This window comes from Chlorocebus sabaeus, chromosome 1 (assembly GCF_047675955.1).
Source record: "Chlorocebus sabaeus isolate Y175 chromosome 1, mChlSab1.0.hap1, whole genome shotgun sequence".
NCBI lineage: Eukaryota > Metazoa > Chordata > Mammalia > Primates > Cercopithecidae > Chlorocebus > Chlorocebus sabaeus.
Window position 1 is genome coordinate 108,488,384 of NC_132904.1, and position 14,578 is coordinate 108,502,961.

Genomic DNA, 14,578 nt, shown 5'->3' on the forward strand with positions numbered 1-14,578 from the left:
AATAATTTTAAAATTTTCTGCAACAGAAAGTAAGCTTGGGGAGAGGGATACCAAAATTCAGATGAGAGGGCAAACCTGCAGTTTCTAGTGTTAAAACTTTCTATTCCTGGAATGATAGCAAACACTGACTTAAAATATTCGAAATACAATTTAAGGATACATATTTTTAGGGCTTATGTTCAACTTGTTAAAAAATAGTCTTACAAAATGTAACTTTTAAAGAGCAGAGTGTAAATATCACAGTCTTGAAAATAATTAGTGGAAACAAAATTTCTTAGCCATTTTTTTCTTGAACATGTGCTAAACTGTATCACTTTGCTAGGAAGGGAATTAGCAAGGTGGTGTTTTGTTTTTGTGTTTTGCCAGTACAGAGATGGTATAAAAACAGAGGGGTTCCCAGAGTCAGGGAACAAAATGCTTACATAAACACTACTTTTTGTTGACTTGTTTGTTTTAAAAACAAGATAGGGTTTTCATTTCGGGAAGTCATAACAACATCATGTCCTTCAGCAGCAATTACAAAGGAAGTCTGTGGCAGGGTGACTGGAAATTCTTGGTGTGGTGACTATCAAAAGAAAAAAAAATAGTACATTTAAGAAATATATAATAAGAATACATACATGATTCAAGTTGAAATAGTAAGTTTTCACCTTCCAACTGTAGAGTCCAATTGGGCCAATTAACATGAAAGCACGAAGTGGGATCAAGTAGTGATCAGAAGCAGAGCACTAAGCAAGCTCTAATTTTAAATATTCCATTGCCAGTGAATTTTCTCCAGCTGTAAAGATGCAGAATGTACAATTTACACATTTTGAAGTTTTGGGACAAACACTTTTTTCTTTGATATAGAGCAATCCAAATGTCTCAGTGTTCTTTGTACTTCATAGAGTTGTTTTCAAAGATTAAATGAGATAATGATGACAGCACTTTGAATATTTTAAAGCTCTAGATATCTATATAATCTCACTTATTCCTACACATTTATCTTATACAATGGAGGTAAGATTTAAAAACTAAAATAAAATGTCCATGGTGTTCTCTTAATCTGATGAAAGCATTTACGCATTAGGTGGAATCATTTTTCCTGGAAATATTTTAAGAATAGGATGGACAGCCACCTGTTTGGATATCATACAATGTGAAGGCTGTGAGATGAATTACATGAGTATTTCCCAGACCCTTGGATTTAATGAACAATTAAAAATAATAACAGCAATCATGATAATAAGGAGGAAGAGATAAACATGGTGGACAACTCTACATTTTACCAAGTAAGGACCCTAAAAATGTAAGAATTTTTAAACTTTTTGTTTCATAAAACTTATCTCACCTGTGCCCCCAAAATTAGGAAGGACATGGTATCAGAATAAAGGACAGTCCTTTACAGTGAATATATTTGACTTGATGAAAACTTTATACTGCTCAAGAGTCTGAAACAATAAAGATAAAAATTAAGGAAAACTAAAACTTCATTCCTTTTCCCTTCATTTTACCACAGAGGGTAAAAATTCAACACAGATTGCTATTGTTCTGGGACAGTGTTTGAGACTCCTTACTTCGCCATAGTTATCTAAGCTAGTATTTAGTTACATGGCCTATATTTCACAATATTAGCAACTCAGATTAAACACATTGAGCGCTTATTTTCTAGGAACTTATTTAAAACAATTGGCTTCTTCATGAACAGCAAATAAATATACACACACAGAATACTTCCAAGGCTTGATGATAACTAACATTTAATTAAGCAAAATGGAAAAAAAAAAAACCATTAGTAATGTATGGAAGTGTTATAGTTCTCTAAGATATAAGATTTTGTACCTGGAGCTTATGGGTGTTACTGACCTTTGTGTTATGAGGTAATTTGCTTTGTTTTTTACTTCCACATCCACTAACTAGGCATAAGCTTGGAATGTGTATCTTTGAAATTGCAGGTCAAAGCCTCCACGTTAAGGAACCTGATGAGGCAAAGCTACAATTTTGTGAGCCATGTGTGTCATGCAATAGTTTTTGATAGCTGCTGCCAATTACATTGACTAAACTTATTGACAGACCCGGGGAAGAATTTTCTAAGAAGGTGAGGTTCTGAAAGTTGGGTTGCACCAAAAAGGAAGAGGGGCAGTAACTGAGGCTCTGGATCTAAAAACCTTGCTTGTGGGCCAGGGGAACACATGATTAAAACCTTCCTGCAAACAGAGCATCTGCAAACAAACCAAGTAAATTTTACTCGAAAAGAGGCCGTGGATTTTGTGTTCCTTTGCTGAGATTCTAAGCCGCTGGGACACACCCCGGCCTTGCTTTGGCAAGTCTTCCTTGTTCTTACTTGACCAGTTTCCGATTTTTTCCTGATTGAAATACAGACAGGGTGGCAGGGAGAGATTTTTGTTTCACGACTATTCCAAGTTGAGGGGAAAGGGTGGGAGAAAACCGGAAAAAAGCTGGCCTTCCGTGGGGCCAGGCTCTGGGAGGCTGCCGTGGGGAAGTGGGCTGGGGGGGGGGGGGGGGCTGTCACGTGACTCGCGCGGGGGCTGCTGGGAGTGCGGCGCGCTTCCCACCTCCACCCACGAAGTCTGAGCAACCCGCGCCCAGCGTCCTCAGTCCCTCACGTTCGCGAGGAAGGTGCCCATACCGCGAAGTACATTGGCCTTGGGGTGGGGCTGGAGGGATGGGCGCCTGTGAGAATGTGACGGAGTGTGTGTGACACGAGGAAGGGCGCGAGGATGGAAGCTTCCTCTGAGGGGCTCTAGTGGGGCGGAAGCAACAGTACGGAGGAAGTGGGGAGGGGCGGCGGGAAGTGAGGAATATGGAGGTGAAATGGAGTGAGGGGCCAGGTTGGCGTTGAGAAGAGGGAGAAGACTAGAAAGACACAGCTGCATGAGGCAGAGGGTGACAGTGCTTAGTAACAGCCAGGTCACTAAGCCTAAGATGGCAGAGCCGGGGGCAGTGGCCAGTGTTTGGCACACGACGAAGACCAAACAGTCCACCAGGCCTGGATCTGCTGAGGCCTTGAGCTATGACGGAAAAACGAACTTATTTTTGCAGAAACAGTTACTTGATTATAAGTTTTCATTTGATGTAGGTGCGCAGTGTTACTTTGGGAGAGAAGAGAAGGGGGTGAAGGGGAAAGGGATTAGAAGTGGAAGGGAGGAGAGAAAAATCCGCCTGTTGGCTTAAGTATTTTCCAACTCCCAGGGCAAAGTTAGCACTGCCGTGCATGTGTAGTATTTTCTAGATACTATTAATATTATTACAGCACATAAACTTGTATACTGTAAGGGTACTGGCAGGAATGGAGACGTACAATACAGAATTTACTTAACAAGCATCTTTCTAATTTGTTGTTGCTCTATCTGTCTTCTATATATGCATATTTTATAGGACTAATCAAACAGATGCATTACAGTTACCCAAGTCAGCATCGTTTCTCAAAAACAACGTCTGTTGATAACTTGAAAGTGGATAGGGCTCCCCTTATCTCAAAGACAGAGACTATACCCTTCCAGGTTTCAACATTTGGACTTCTAGGGAAAATGCCTTCCGAATTTATGGAAAAGTAAAAGTAAAATTTGAAGCTACTTTAAAGTAAGATTTGACAGTGGGAATAATCTCAGACTTGAGTGAGATCTCGATTCTAGTCCAATTCAGTCTTACTGGTGTCACTTGATCCACCATCACTGTCCCTGTTTTCTCACTTGTAAAAAATGAGATTGTATTAGATGAACTGTAAGACCTGTTTCAACATTAAGATTTTGTGAAGATAGAAGAATCTTTTTTCTTTTTGAGGTGGAGTCTTGCTCTGTTGCCCAGGCTGGAGTGCAGTGGCGCAATCTTGGCTCACTGCAACCTCCCTCTCCCGGGTTCAAGCAATTCTCTCCCCTCAGCTTCCCAAGTAGCTGGGACTACAGGCACCTGCCACCATGCCTGGCTAATGTTTGAATTTTTAGTAGACATGGGGTTTCACCATGCTGGCCAGGCTGGTCTCGAACTCCCAACCTCAGGTGATTTTCCCACAGCCTCCCAAAGTGTTGGGATTACAGGCATGAGCCACTGTGCGGGGCCGAACATAGAAGAATCTTAACTGAGCAAGTCCTGAAACAAGGCAGAATTGCCAGAAAGACTCATTTGGCTAAGTACATAGAGGGGAGTAGTTGAAAATGATGGGACTAGTAGGCTGGCACCAGATAATACAGGACCTTGAAGGCCATAGCATGGAATTTCAACTTGTTCTGGAACAATGAAAGTTTTTGAGTTAAAAGAATGCAGTAATCAAAGTTTTGAAAGATTACCCAAATAGCAGTTGATAGAATGATTTGGAGGAGGGAGAAATTGAGTTTAGGAAAGTGACAGATAATGACAGTCTAAATTAACATCAGCAGTAGGCGTGGGAAAAAGGGAAGGATTCCAGAGATCTTGTAGCATGGAGTTTGTACCTAAATCTGGCATTGTTCTAAGCTTTGTAGCTGGTGCCTTCGGAGTATGATGGCAAATCACCTTGTAAAGCCTGACAATAGAAATTGCAAGAGGCCAAGAGAATTGGAGGTAAGCTCTATGCCTGGATAGCCTTAATCTTTTATTCTGTTTTACATACTTCTCAAATTTCTTCCCTTTAAGAAAGCTCTATAGATAAGTGGAATTTAATGTATTTGTATGCTCAGAGCTAGGATTGTCCTACAACATAGCAGGAACTATGTTGATTCCAGCTGGTTTTTCACTAAGTATAGGCCTCCAAGAAACTACTGGGAGATTTCTTTTTGATAGCTTGAGATGTAGAGACAGAAGTGAGTCTGTGCCTCTATGATACATAGGATTTTATGTAATTATTTTGCTGTGATAAGTAAGATACCTAGGTACTATAGTTACTGGTCTTTTTAAAGAGCACAGTATCCTATCCTTTACCAGTCCTGCCCCCACCAATTGATCTGTTGCATTTGGGACATGATTTGCTCCATTGAAGATTGTATTATTTTGCAAAATTTCGCAAGCATTTGGCTACTGTCTAAATTACAGTTTAGCTTCATTGCTATGAAAACATCTACTGGTTCAAGATACCAGACGCTTTTTCAACCGGAGTTTAAAACCACATTTAAAATCTAATTTAAGGCTGGGCGCATGGGCTCATGGCTATAATCCTAGTGCTTTGGGAGGCTGAGGCAGGAGTATCGTTTGAGGCTAAGAGTTTCAGATCAGCCTGGGCAACACTGCAATACCTTGTCTCTGAAAACAAAACAAAACAAAATTAATTGGGCATGGTGGAATGTGCCTGTAGTCCTAGTTACTCAGGAGTCTGAGACAGGAGGACCACTTGAATCCAGGAGGCTACAGGGAGCCAAGATTGTGTCACTACACTCTGGTATAGGTGACAGAGCGAGAACTTGTCACAAAAACAAACAAATGAAAAGCAAAGTCTAGTTGAAAACCAAAATAAAATTTAATATATTGAGCAAGGTGTTTCTTGGGCCTGCAAATTTCCTTAATAATAATAACTCAAATGACTAAGTCATATGCTTTCTAGCATGTTTGCCTTTTTCTGAAAAATTGTTTATTTGCTTTTTCTTAATAAACAAATAAACATATACTTAATAAATTCGGTGTTATGTCCTGAAGATCTTATTGACTGTACCTGTTTTCTTTATTTTGTCCTGTTAGTCTCCAGTGCCAGATAGTCCACAGCCGTCCTCTCTTGGAAAATCAGATTCATCTTTCTCTGAAAGTTCTGGACTGTTTTATAAAGATGAAGCCTTGGAGAAAGATTTAAATGGTGATGTATAAAATGTTTATATTTCTAAACATCAGTTTTATAATGCAGAAGGTTTGTTATATTTTATAACTTACATGATTTTTCTTGAACAGATGTGAGCAAGGAAATTAATCTAATGTTGTCTACCTATGCAAAGCTTTTAAGGCAAGTACTTATAGTATATTCTCTGGGGTCTTTATGTTAGTTTTCTTCTGGAAACTGTAATGGGAAGTTTAACTCTGTGGCTAGCAAACCTCTCCAGTAATTAAAATGTTGGAATTTTTTATTCTACTTCAGTCTCTTAAAGTAGATTAGTTGGTTATTTTCAGAGAATAGCGTCAACTTTTCCACTAAAAATTCTTTTTTTTTTTTTTTTAACTCTTGCCATGCTAATACTAGACTGTGTATATCTTGGTCTGTAATTAGATGACATTACATTTTAAATTTTATGTAAATACCTCTTTGAGAAAAATGTTTGGTGAAATTAATGATAACAGAGTGATATTAAAGATAAATACTTTTATGTCATAGAAAGTCAGCCTTTCACATCCATTAATTCTGAATCTGTGGATTCAATCAACCACACATAGAAAATATTTGGGAAAAAAAGGATGGTTGTGTCTGTACTGAACATGTACAGACATTTTTTTCTTGTCATGATTTTTCAAACAATACAGTATAACAACTGTTTACATTGCATTTACATGGTATTGGTCTTATAAGTAATCAAGAGATAATTTAAAGTATATGGCAGAATGTTCTTAGGTTATATGCAAATAGTATGATGTTTTATATAAGGAACTTGAATATCTATGAGGGATGTTCCTTTGGTATCTGTGGGGGATTCTGGAACCAATACCCCATGGATACTGAGGGATGACTGCGTTTATATTTTACCTATATTTATTTTAAGACCAAATTTAAATATTTTATTAGCCTGATATCATGTTTTATAAAGTGTGTGTATGTTTTTTTACATTGTTGGACAGTCATTATACTTGGATAGTGGTTTGTGTGGCTGTAAAAATAATGTATATAATTGAATATTAGTGTTGATAATATATTAGATACACTTCCTGTTTTGTCAGGAGACCTTTTTGAGTAGTCAAAAATATTTGTGGGACTAATTTTTTTTCTGAAGAGTATTAGTAAATTAATGAAGTTCTGTGGCACATAAAGCCATTTAAATGAAATAGTTAACAAATGTAATGAAGAACAACATAATGATGTTGTTTATATCTACTTAGTTTAATATACAACTTTTTTTCTTATTAGTGAGAGAGCAGCAGTAGATGCATCTTACATTGATGAGATAGATGAACTCTTCAAAGAAGCCAATACTATTGAAAACTTTCTAATACAAAAAAGAGAGTTCCTGCGACAGAGGTTTACAGTGATTGCAAACACATTACACAGATAAAATATATACTTGAAATAAGCTGATAATTTAAATCTATTATTGTTATAATGAAAGAATGACATTTATGCTTTGAAAGCTGTTGAGTTGTTAAAGAAAATGTATATTTTGAATAGAGAAGGGGAAACTCCTTGAATTTCTAGATTTAAAAGGGAACTTTAAAATTCCTTAATGTTAGTATTAATGTTCGTATTAATGTCCTAAACTGGACATTAACATGAACTACGTCACTTTTCTTTTGAGGGTCAAATATTTAGTGCATTTTATAGAAGTGTAAATTATTTAAATCTTATGTGGATTATTTTATTTGTTTCTTAAACTTCGAAAACAGGATTCAGTTAATTTGTAATGTTTAATAACATCATACTTTTTCTTTTAGAATATTTTGTTTAAATATCAGATAGTTTTGGAGATAATTTTGAAAAATTTTTTTGTGGTCAAGATTATAAAAGATTAAAACCTTAGAGGTGATTTTTCCGGTTTCTTAGAATAGAATGACATAACCGTGTGCTATTTCCATTTGATTATTTTCACTATTAGTTATTATGTATGACTAATAGAAGCTCTTGGCTTAAAATTATTTTCTTGTGGTAAAAATAGTAAAATAAAAACCAGAAATTACTCACCAAAACCTTGTATGAGTTGACTTTTTTACACATCAACTACATCGACATATGCAGTTAATGAATTATATTTAGAAACATTATCAGCAGTGTGGTATGGGATAAAGATTAGTGATCCAGAAGTAAATACATTGGCTTAAACAACAAGATGACCTTGGGAGGTCACTTCAATCCTATTATAATTGAGAAATTGAATTTGGACTGGAGGATCTATACTACTCATCTAGCTAAAAAAAATTATCCCTTTGATGTAAAGTACTACTATGATTTTATTGAAAACTTTCTGTATTATATATTATTATACGGGATAGCTGTGTTAACCAGATTTTTAAACACAATAGCACCCATTTTTCAATCATATAGACAGTTCAGTTTATTACATGTATATTTTTCCAATATAAGCAATCCAAAAATTGCAAATAGTACTACAGGGAATTGTTATTCCTAAGGGAGACTACACATTTGCCTTGCTGCCTTCTAAACTCTAAAATAAAATCTCATTTCATTACATTACTATTTTAAGGCATAAACACCACATGATATGAATACTCATATAAGAAAAGATGACAAAAGTGAAATAAAATAATATTTGCTAAAGAAAATTGGTTAACTGGAAAAAACTATTGGGTTGATAGAGGTGGTGGCACAGAATAGGTTGGAGGTCAACAAAGTAATTATTAGAAATGATTTTTTTTTTTTTTTGTCACACGTAGTGGCTCCCATTTCTAATCCTAGCTATTTGAGAGACTGTAGTGGGAGGATGACTTGAGCCAGGAGTCTGAAGCTGCTGCAAGCTATGATTGCATCACTGCACTCTAACCTGGGTGACAGAGTGAGACTCTGTCTCTAAAAAAAGAAGGAAAAAAAGGAAAGTTTTTCAGTTTTTTCTTTCTTTCTTTCTTTTTTCTTTTTCTTTCTTTCTTTTTTTTTTTTTTTTTTTTTTTTTTGAGACAGAATCTTGCTCTGTTGCCTAGGTTGAAGTGCAGTGGCGTGATCTCGGCTCACTACAACCTCTGCCTCTCAGGTTCAAGTGATTGTCCTGCCTCAGCCTCTTCAGTAGCTGGGATTACAGGCTTCTGCCACCACACCTGGCTAATTTTTGTATTTTTAGTAGAGATGGGGTTTTGCCGTGTTGGCCAGGCTGGTCTTGAACTCCTGACCTCAGGTGACCCACCCACCTCAGCCTCCTGAAATACTGAGATTACAGGCATGAGCCACTGCGCCTGGCCAAAAGGAAATTTTTAAAAACTAAATACAACCAGAAGGTTTGTGAGTTAATATGACTTGTCGTCTGGATTTTGACCTACCATCATTAAGAAATGTTCTTTTTCTAAGCATTTATTACTAATATGAAAAATAAGGCCAACAGATTGTTTCAGACTAGATTTCATAATATACTTGTTATATCCTGATGGTATCACCATTGTTCAACATCTAGTTCTTCCCTTTGAAGGTTCAGAAAATGGATTTGATTATTTCATTTGATATGATTAAGACTGGAGAACTGATTTTAAGTCACGATGTGTTTACTGTTCAGAATTGTTATTCCTTCTAGTATAAAGGTGCCTAAAGCTTAATCATGAAGGCTTATTTTTAAAATCAAATTTGGATGGTTTTGGTACCATCCACATAGACAAGAGTCATTATCTTGGCCAGGCATGGTGGCTCACACCTGTAATCCCAGCAGTTTGAGAGGCTGAGTCAGGCAGATCACTTGAGGTCAAGAGTTTGAGACCAGCCTGGGCAACATGGCAAAACCCTATCTCTACTAAAAATAAAAAAAAGTAGCCAGGTATCGTGGCGTACACCTGTAGTCCCAGCTACTCAGGAGGCTGAGATAGGAGAATCACTTGAACCCGGGAGGCGGAGGTTGCAGTGAACCGAGATTGTGCCACTGTACTCCAGCCTGGGTGACAGAGTGAGACTTTGTCTCAGGGGAAAAAAAAAAAAAAAAAAAAATTCTCACAACTGGAGAAATGCTATTGCAGGAATACCACTGCCCTTTAATTTACACTTCTGATGTTACTCTTTACTATTTCAATAAAGTCTCACAAATTTGTAAGTTATTTTTCATTGATTACTAATCAAAATATATACCAAACCATCTTTGTACTCTGCTAGGTGTATGAAGACACTCCCTACTGACAATTTTAACCACTTCTTTCTTGAAATATACTTACAATTTTGCCAGGAAAACATGATATGTTAATGTTAAAAGCAACTCTGTGGCAGTGCTGTGGAAGTTACTAGAAGACCTTTTAGTAAGGGAGTCAGAGAGGTAGATTTTAAATTGGATTTTTGAAAAGGAAAGGGGATATTTCAGGCAGGAGAAAAGTTTCTTCAGTGGCACAGAAGAACAAACGTATCATGGTATGTTAGTCACTTTGCTAGGATGAAAATTCATGAAGGGGAATAGTGTATGGTCTAAACTCCTGGAGAGCAGGGACAATCTTGTTTCTTGGTATTCTTTCTTTGTAGTGCAGTATTTGATACATTGGTGCTAAAAATGTAAATTAATAAAGTCATATACATTTTGAGGGCGTACTTTCACTCATGCTAGATTGTCAGAAAATGTTCTGTAAAATTAATGAATAGAAAAGAAAAGGAAGGATGAAGTGATTTAAAGGCAGAGAAAAAGAATGAAAGGTAAATTGTTGCCAGATTGTAGAGTCCTCTAGTGGTAGTCTAAATTTGGACTTTATTCTGTGTCGGAATCTTCCAGAAGAGAAGAGTGGCATAATAAAATTCATGCTGTGCATCAAGATAAACGGACTTAACTATAGTGTGTGAACAGGTTTGAAAAAGAAAAGTTTAGGGAGGGGGAGACTACTACTGGTGGTCTAATTTTAATATTTCAAACAGCTGCTTATTAAAGATAGATTGTTTGGACAGTTGTCATGGAAATAAGCCCCGCCCCTTAAGCCTCCTCCTCACTTCGACCTGTCAGTAAGGGAGGGACAGTCCAGGCAGTTCTGTGCGTGTTCATTGTTTAGTAGTACTCAAAGCTGCCAGTGTGAGAGGGTTTGGAAATCACGGGATCTGCTCAATACGAAAATGTTTTTTCGAGTCTTTCTCCATTTTATCAGGAGTCTTTCTGCCACTGCAGTGGATTTCCTTCCTGTGATGGTCTACCCGCTCCCAGGTAGGGGGTTTGCCCCTTTCTCTTCCTTATCCTCCTCTTCTTGCCAATCTGCACTTAGAATTCTGTGCCACTTTCCTGAAGACTGTTGGGAGCTTCTGAAGCTTTCCGTCCTGTGTGCCTCAGATTAGACAGCAATTCCGCAGAGTCCCGGAAGTTAAAGAAGGCTGAGTTAGGATTGTTTCCTCATGGTCAGGGAAACAGCCTTCACATTTGCATATTTTATGCAATATTTAGGGCAGGATTCAGGGGCTTGGGATTCTTTGGGATTTGCAATAAGAAGAATATTCAATATTTAGGCTTTTCTAAATTGAAAAATCGCTGCCACACGTTCTAATGTAATTGTTTGGTTTCTCTATTTGCATTTTGCGGGGACTGCCTTAAAACTCATTTATTGTTTTATAGCCTTCTATTATGGCTACCATTGTTACATGATTTTATTTATAGAAATTGGCTGATCTAGAACTTTCAGAAATCATACTAATATGCACTATAAATTGTAAAATTACTTAATGTAATAATTTAATGTTTGCAGTATGCAAGGGAATGTATTACGTACTGTAAGGAGAGGGGAGACAAACACCAGACCCTGTACTCAAGGAGTACTGGTAGTATCATTTATCATACAAGACAGATAAGATAAGGTCCATATGAGAGCTATAAACAGATGCTGTGAGTTCAGACTAAGGAGAATCAGTTCTTGCTGTAGGTAAGGCGAATGCTGTGTTTATAAAGCAAATGACATGGAAACTGGATCTTGAAGGATGAGTTAGGTGAGTGAATGTCATCTGAAGGAGTTGGGAAATATCCTAGATGAAGAAAATTGATTTGGAATGGGGGAAATTAAAAATTCTGTTTTGACATGTTGAAGGTCACCTGCCAGAAGTAATTGGTGAAATTAAGAGACTAGATGAGATTGCCGAGGGAGAGTGCTGAGATTAAAGATCCAAGGTAGGACCTTAGGAACATTCATGAAGTGATAAGGGAGACAAGGAGCCCCTAAAGGGAATTAACATTTGGAAAGCATCCAGTATCTTTATATTTGATTATGATGATAGACATAAACAGGAAGTATTAATCTCCTTTTATTTCCATTTTATCATTGAAAAACCTGAGGCTCAGAGACATTAAGTAACTTGCTCAAGGTTGTCAGCTAATTAGTAATAAAACTAGCAGAATGCAGAGAGTAGTTATAGTACAGCAGGAAAGTTAGAATAGGACAATGTCTCAGAAGCTACGAATAGAAAGGAGTTTAAGAAAGTTGTTAACATCAAATTCTATTGAAACTTTGAAGATCATGTAGCAGATTACCAACAGCATGCTATGGAGTATACAACATATAGACATGTAAATATTTTCTACAATGTGAAATGCTTAAATTCGTGTATCTCTACTTAGACAAATGCCCAATTAGGCCATTCAATTTACTTAAAAAAGTAAGATGAGTAAATTACATACCTGACCTTAGGGAATTTATTTTAATCTGAGAATAAGATAAATATGCATAATGTTAATAAAAATAGAGTAAGATGAATAACTGAGAGTTTTTCCTTCTCTATCTTTTCAAAGCATCCTCTTTGTACTTCTTATACTGTACTTCCCAAATTTAAGTATGCCTAAGAACACCTGCTTGCCCTTCCCAAGCGATTCTGATTTATTAGGACCAGAATGGAGTCCAGGAAACTGCATTTTAGCAGTAACACCAGGTATTTCTGTTGCAAGTAGTCCTGTACCAGACTCTGAGAAACAACGTGGAAATAAAACACTTACAGTGTCAGTGATCTGTTTACTAGGCAGTCAGTTCTTTTATTTCAGGGTTCTAATGCTTTTTATCCCTCAGCAGTACCAAGTACTTTGTCAAATGAATAAAATAAAGAAGATATTACACCTTATTGGACTATCATTAAAAGCTATGTAAATATAATAATAGCATTTTTTGAGTATTCTGTTCTAAAAGCTTTACATAAACTAACTCATTTATTACTTATAGCCTTAGAAGTAATATGAATTATCATTATCCCCATCTTAGAAAACAGGAAACAGACCACAGAGAGGTGATAAGTGTCTTTCTCAAGGCTCCTTATTTGGGAGGGGGCACATTTGAAACCAACCAGCTGGAGCCAGGTAGAGCTCCAGCTCACACCCTTAAATATTACACTGTGCTGCCCTTTTTTTTTTTTTTTTTTTTGAGATGGATTCTCACTCTGTCACCTGGGCTGGCGTGCAGTGGCGTGATCTCGGCTCACTGAAACCTCTGTCCTCCGAGTTCAAGCGATTCTCCTGCTTCAGTCTCCTGAGTAGCTGGGATTACAGGCAGCTGCCACTGATTTTGTGTGTGTGTGTGTTTTTAGTAGAGACGAGGTTTCACCATCTTGGCCAGGCTTGTCTTGAATTCCTGATCTCGTGATCCACCTGCCTCGGCCTCCCAAAGTGCTGGGATTACAGTTGTGAGCCACTGTGCCCAGCCTACACTGTGCTGCCTCTTAAGGGAAGTACTGTAACAGTGGAGATAGACCTTGACCAATTAATGAAATTTTTTTTTCTTTTTCTTTTTGAGACAAAGTTTTGCTCTTGTTGCCCAGGCTGGAGAGTGTTGGTGCGATCTCGGCTCACTGCAACCTCTGTCTCCCGGGTTCAAGTGATTCTTCTACCTCAGCTCCTGAGTAGCTGGGATTACAGGGGTCAGCCACAACATCCGGCTAATTTTTTTTGTACTTTTAGTAGAGACGGGCTTTCATTATGGTTCATTATGTTGGCCAGACTGGCCTTGAACTCCTGACCTCAGGTGATCCACCTGCCTTGGCCTTCCAAAGTGCTGGGATTACAGGTGTGAGCCACCGTGCCCTGCTGGAATTTTCTTAGAACTAGAGATAAGGACATTGGGAAGGACATTCAGGGTGAAAGAGAATTTTATTTGAAAAATCAAGAAAGAATTAGGTTTGCCTCAATTGTTACCTGTCATATAGGGGAGTAGAATGTCTCATGTGCTTCAAGCTGAATTTTTGAAAGATTTGAAAGAAATGGATAGTAATAACTTGCTAAAAGAATGCAAATCTCATTTCTTAAGAGTAATAGTGTCCCTATGTGTTAGCTCATTTTTCTAGTCTGGATTTCTGAATCACTCTTAAACTTTTATGAGATAAATAATTCTATTTTATAGCACTTAATTATTTATTTGACCACCCCTCTATGTTAGGCAGTACTGGTACTGCCTTGTGAATACTCAGTAATGTTAAAATAATAGGGAACGGTTTCAGTTCCTTATTATACAGTAATGATTTTTACTTCTTATGCCTTTTGCTCTTTAGGTAATTTCAGACTGGATATCACTGCATAATTTAATTTTTGACACCCTTCTACTGGAAAATGCCTTGCATTTTCATGTATATGCCATTCAAATAAAAGGAATTACATTTAAGATCGTATTAAAATCACAAGAATTGCTGTGAAATCTTTGGAATCAGATTCTGGTGTATCTAAATTACTGGGGTCAATGTAATTGGATAATATTGAATGGTGGTCATTTTTATAACAAAGCGGTTGCTCTTAGCACATCTGGGGTTGGCATGTAAATTTATTCTTGTAAAAAGACAGGCATTGTTCAACTATGAGAAATGATAAAAATAGTAACTGAAGTCCTAAGTTCGTTCTTAGGCAGATTA

The 14,578-nt window shown here is 37.2% G+C and overlaps 2 protein-coding genes across 4 annotated transcripts in view; both read left to right on the forward strand.

Moving 5' to 3' along the window:
• Positions 1-71: 71 nt before the first annotated feature.
• Positions 72-7,785, forward strand: TEX12 (testis expressed 12). The gene is made up of 6 exons (XM_073021058.1): positions 72-1,271; positions 1,935-2,077; positions 4,453-4,539; positions 5,647-5,758; positions 5,851-5,902; positions 7,013-7,785. The coding sequence occupies exons 3-6, from the start codon at positions 4,477-4,479 to the stop codon at positions 7,155-7,157; spliced, it is 372 nt and encodes a 123-aa protein (XP_072877159.1). The 5' UTR covers positions 72-1,271; positions 1,935-2,077; positions 4,453-4,476; the 3' UTR covers positions 7,158-7,785.
• A 2,179-nt stretch (positions 7,786-9,964) lies between these two features.
• Positions 9,965-14,578, forward strand: part of BCO2 (beta-carotene oxygenase 2) — a 44,949-nt gene continuing 40,335 nt past the window's right edge. Inside the window, exon 1 of one of the 3 annotated variants that reach the window (XM_008020871.3) lies at positions 9,965-10,919. In XM_008020871.3, the coding sequence (XP_008019062.2) occupies positions 10,832-10,919 (88 nt within the window). In that variant the 5' untranslated portion in view covers positions 9,965-10,831. Of the gene's footprint in view, positions 10,920-10,959; positions 11,690-14,578 lie in introns of those variants that run through there. The other 2 variants (XM_008020872.3, XM_038005215.2) reach the window with 2 other exon arrangements.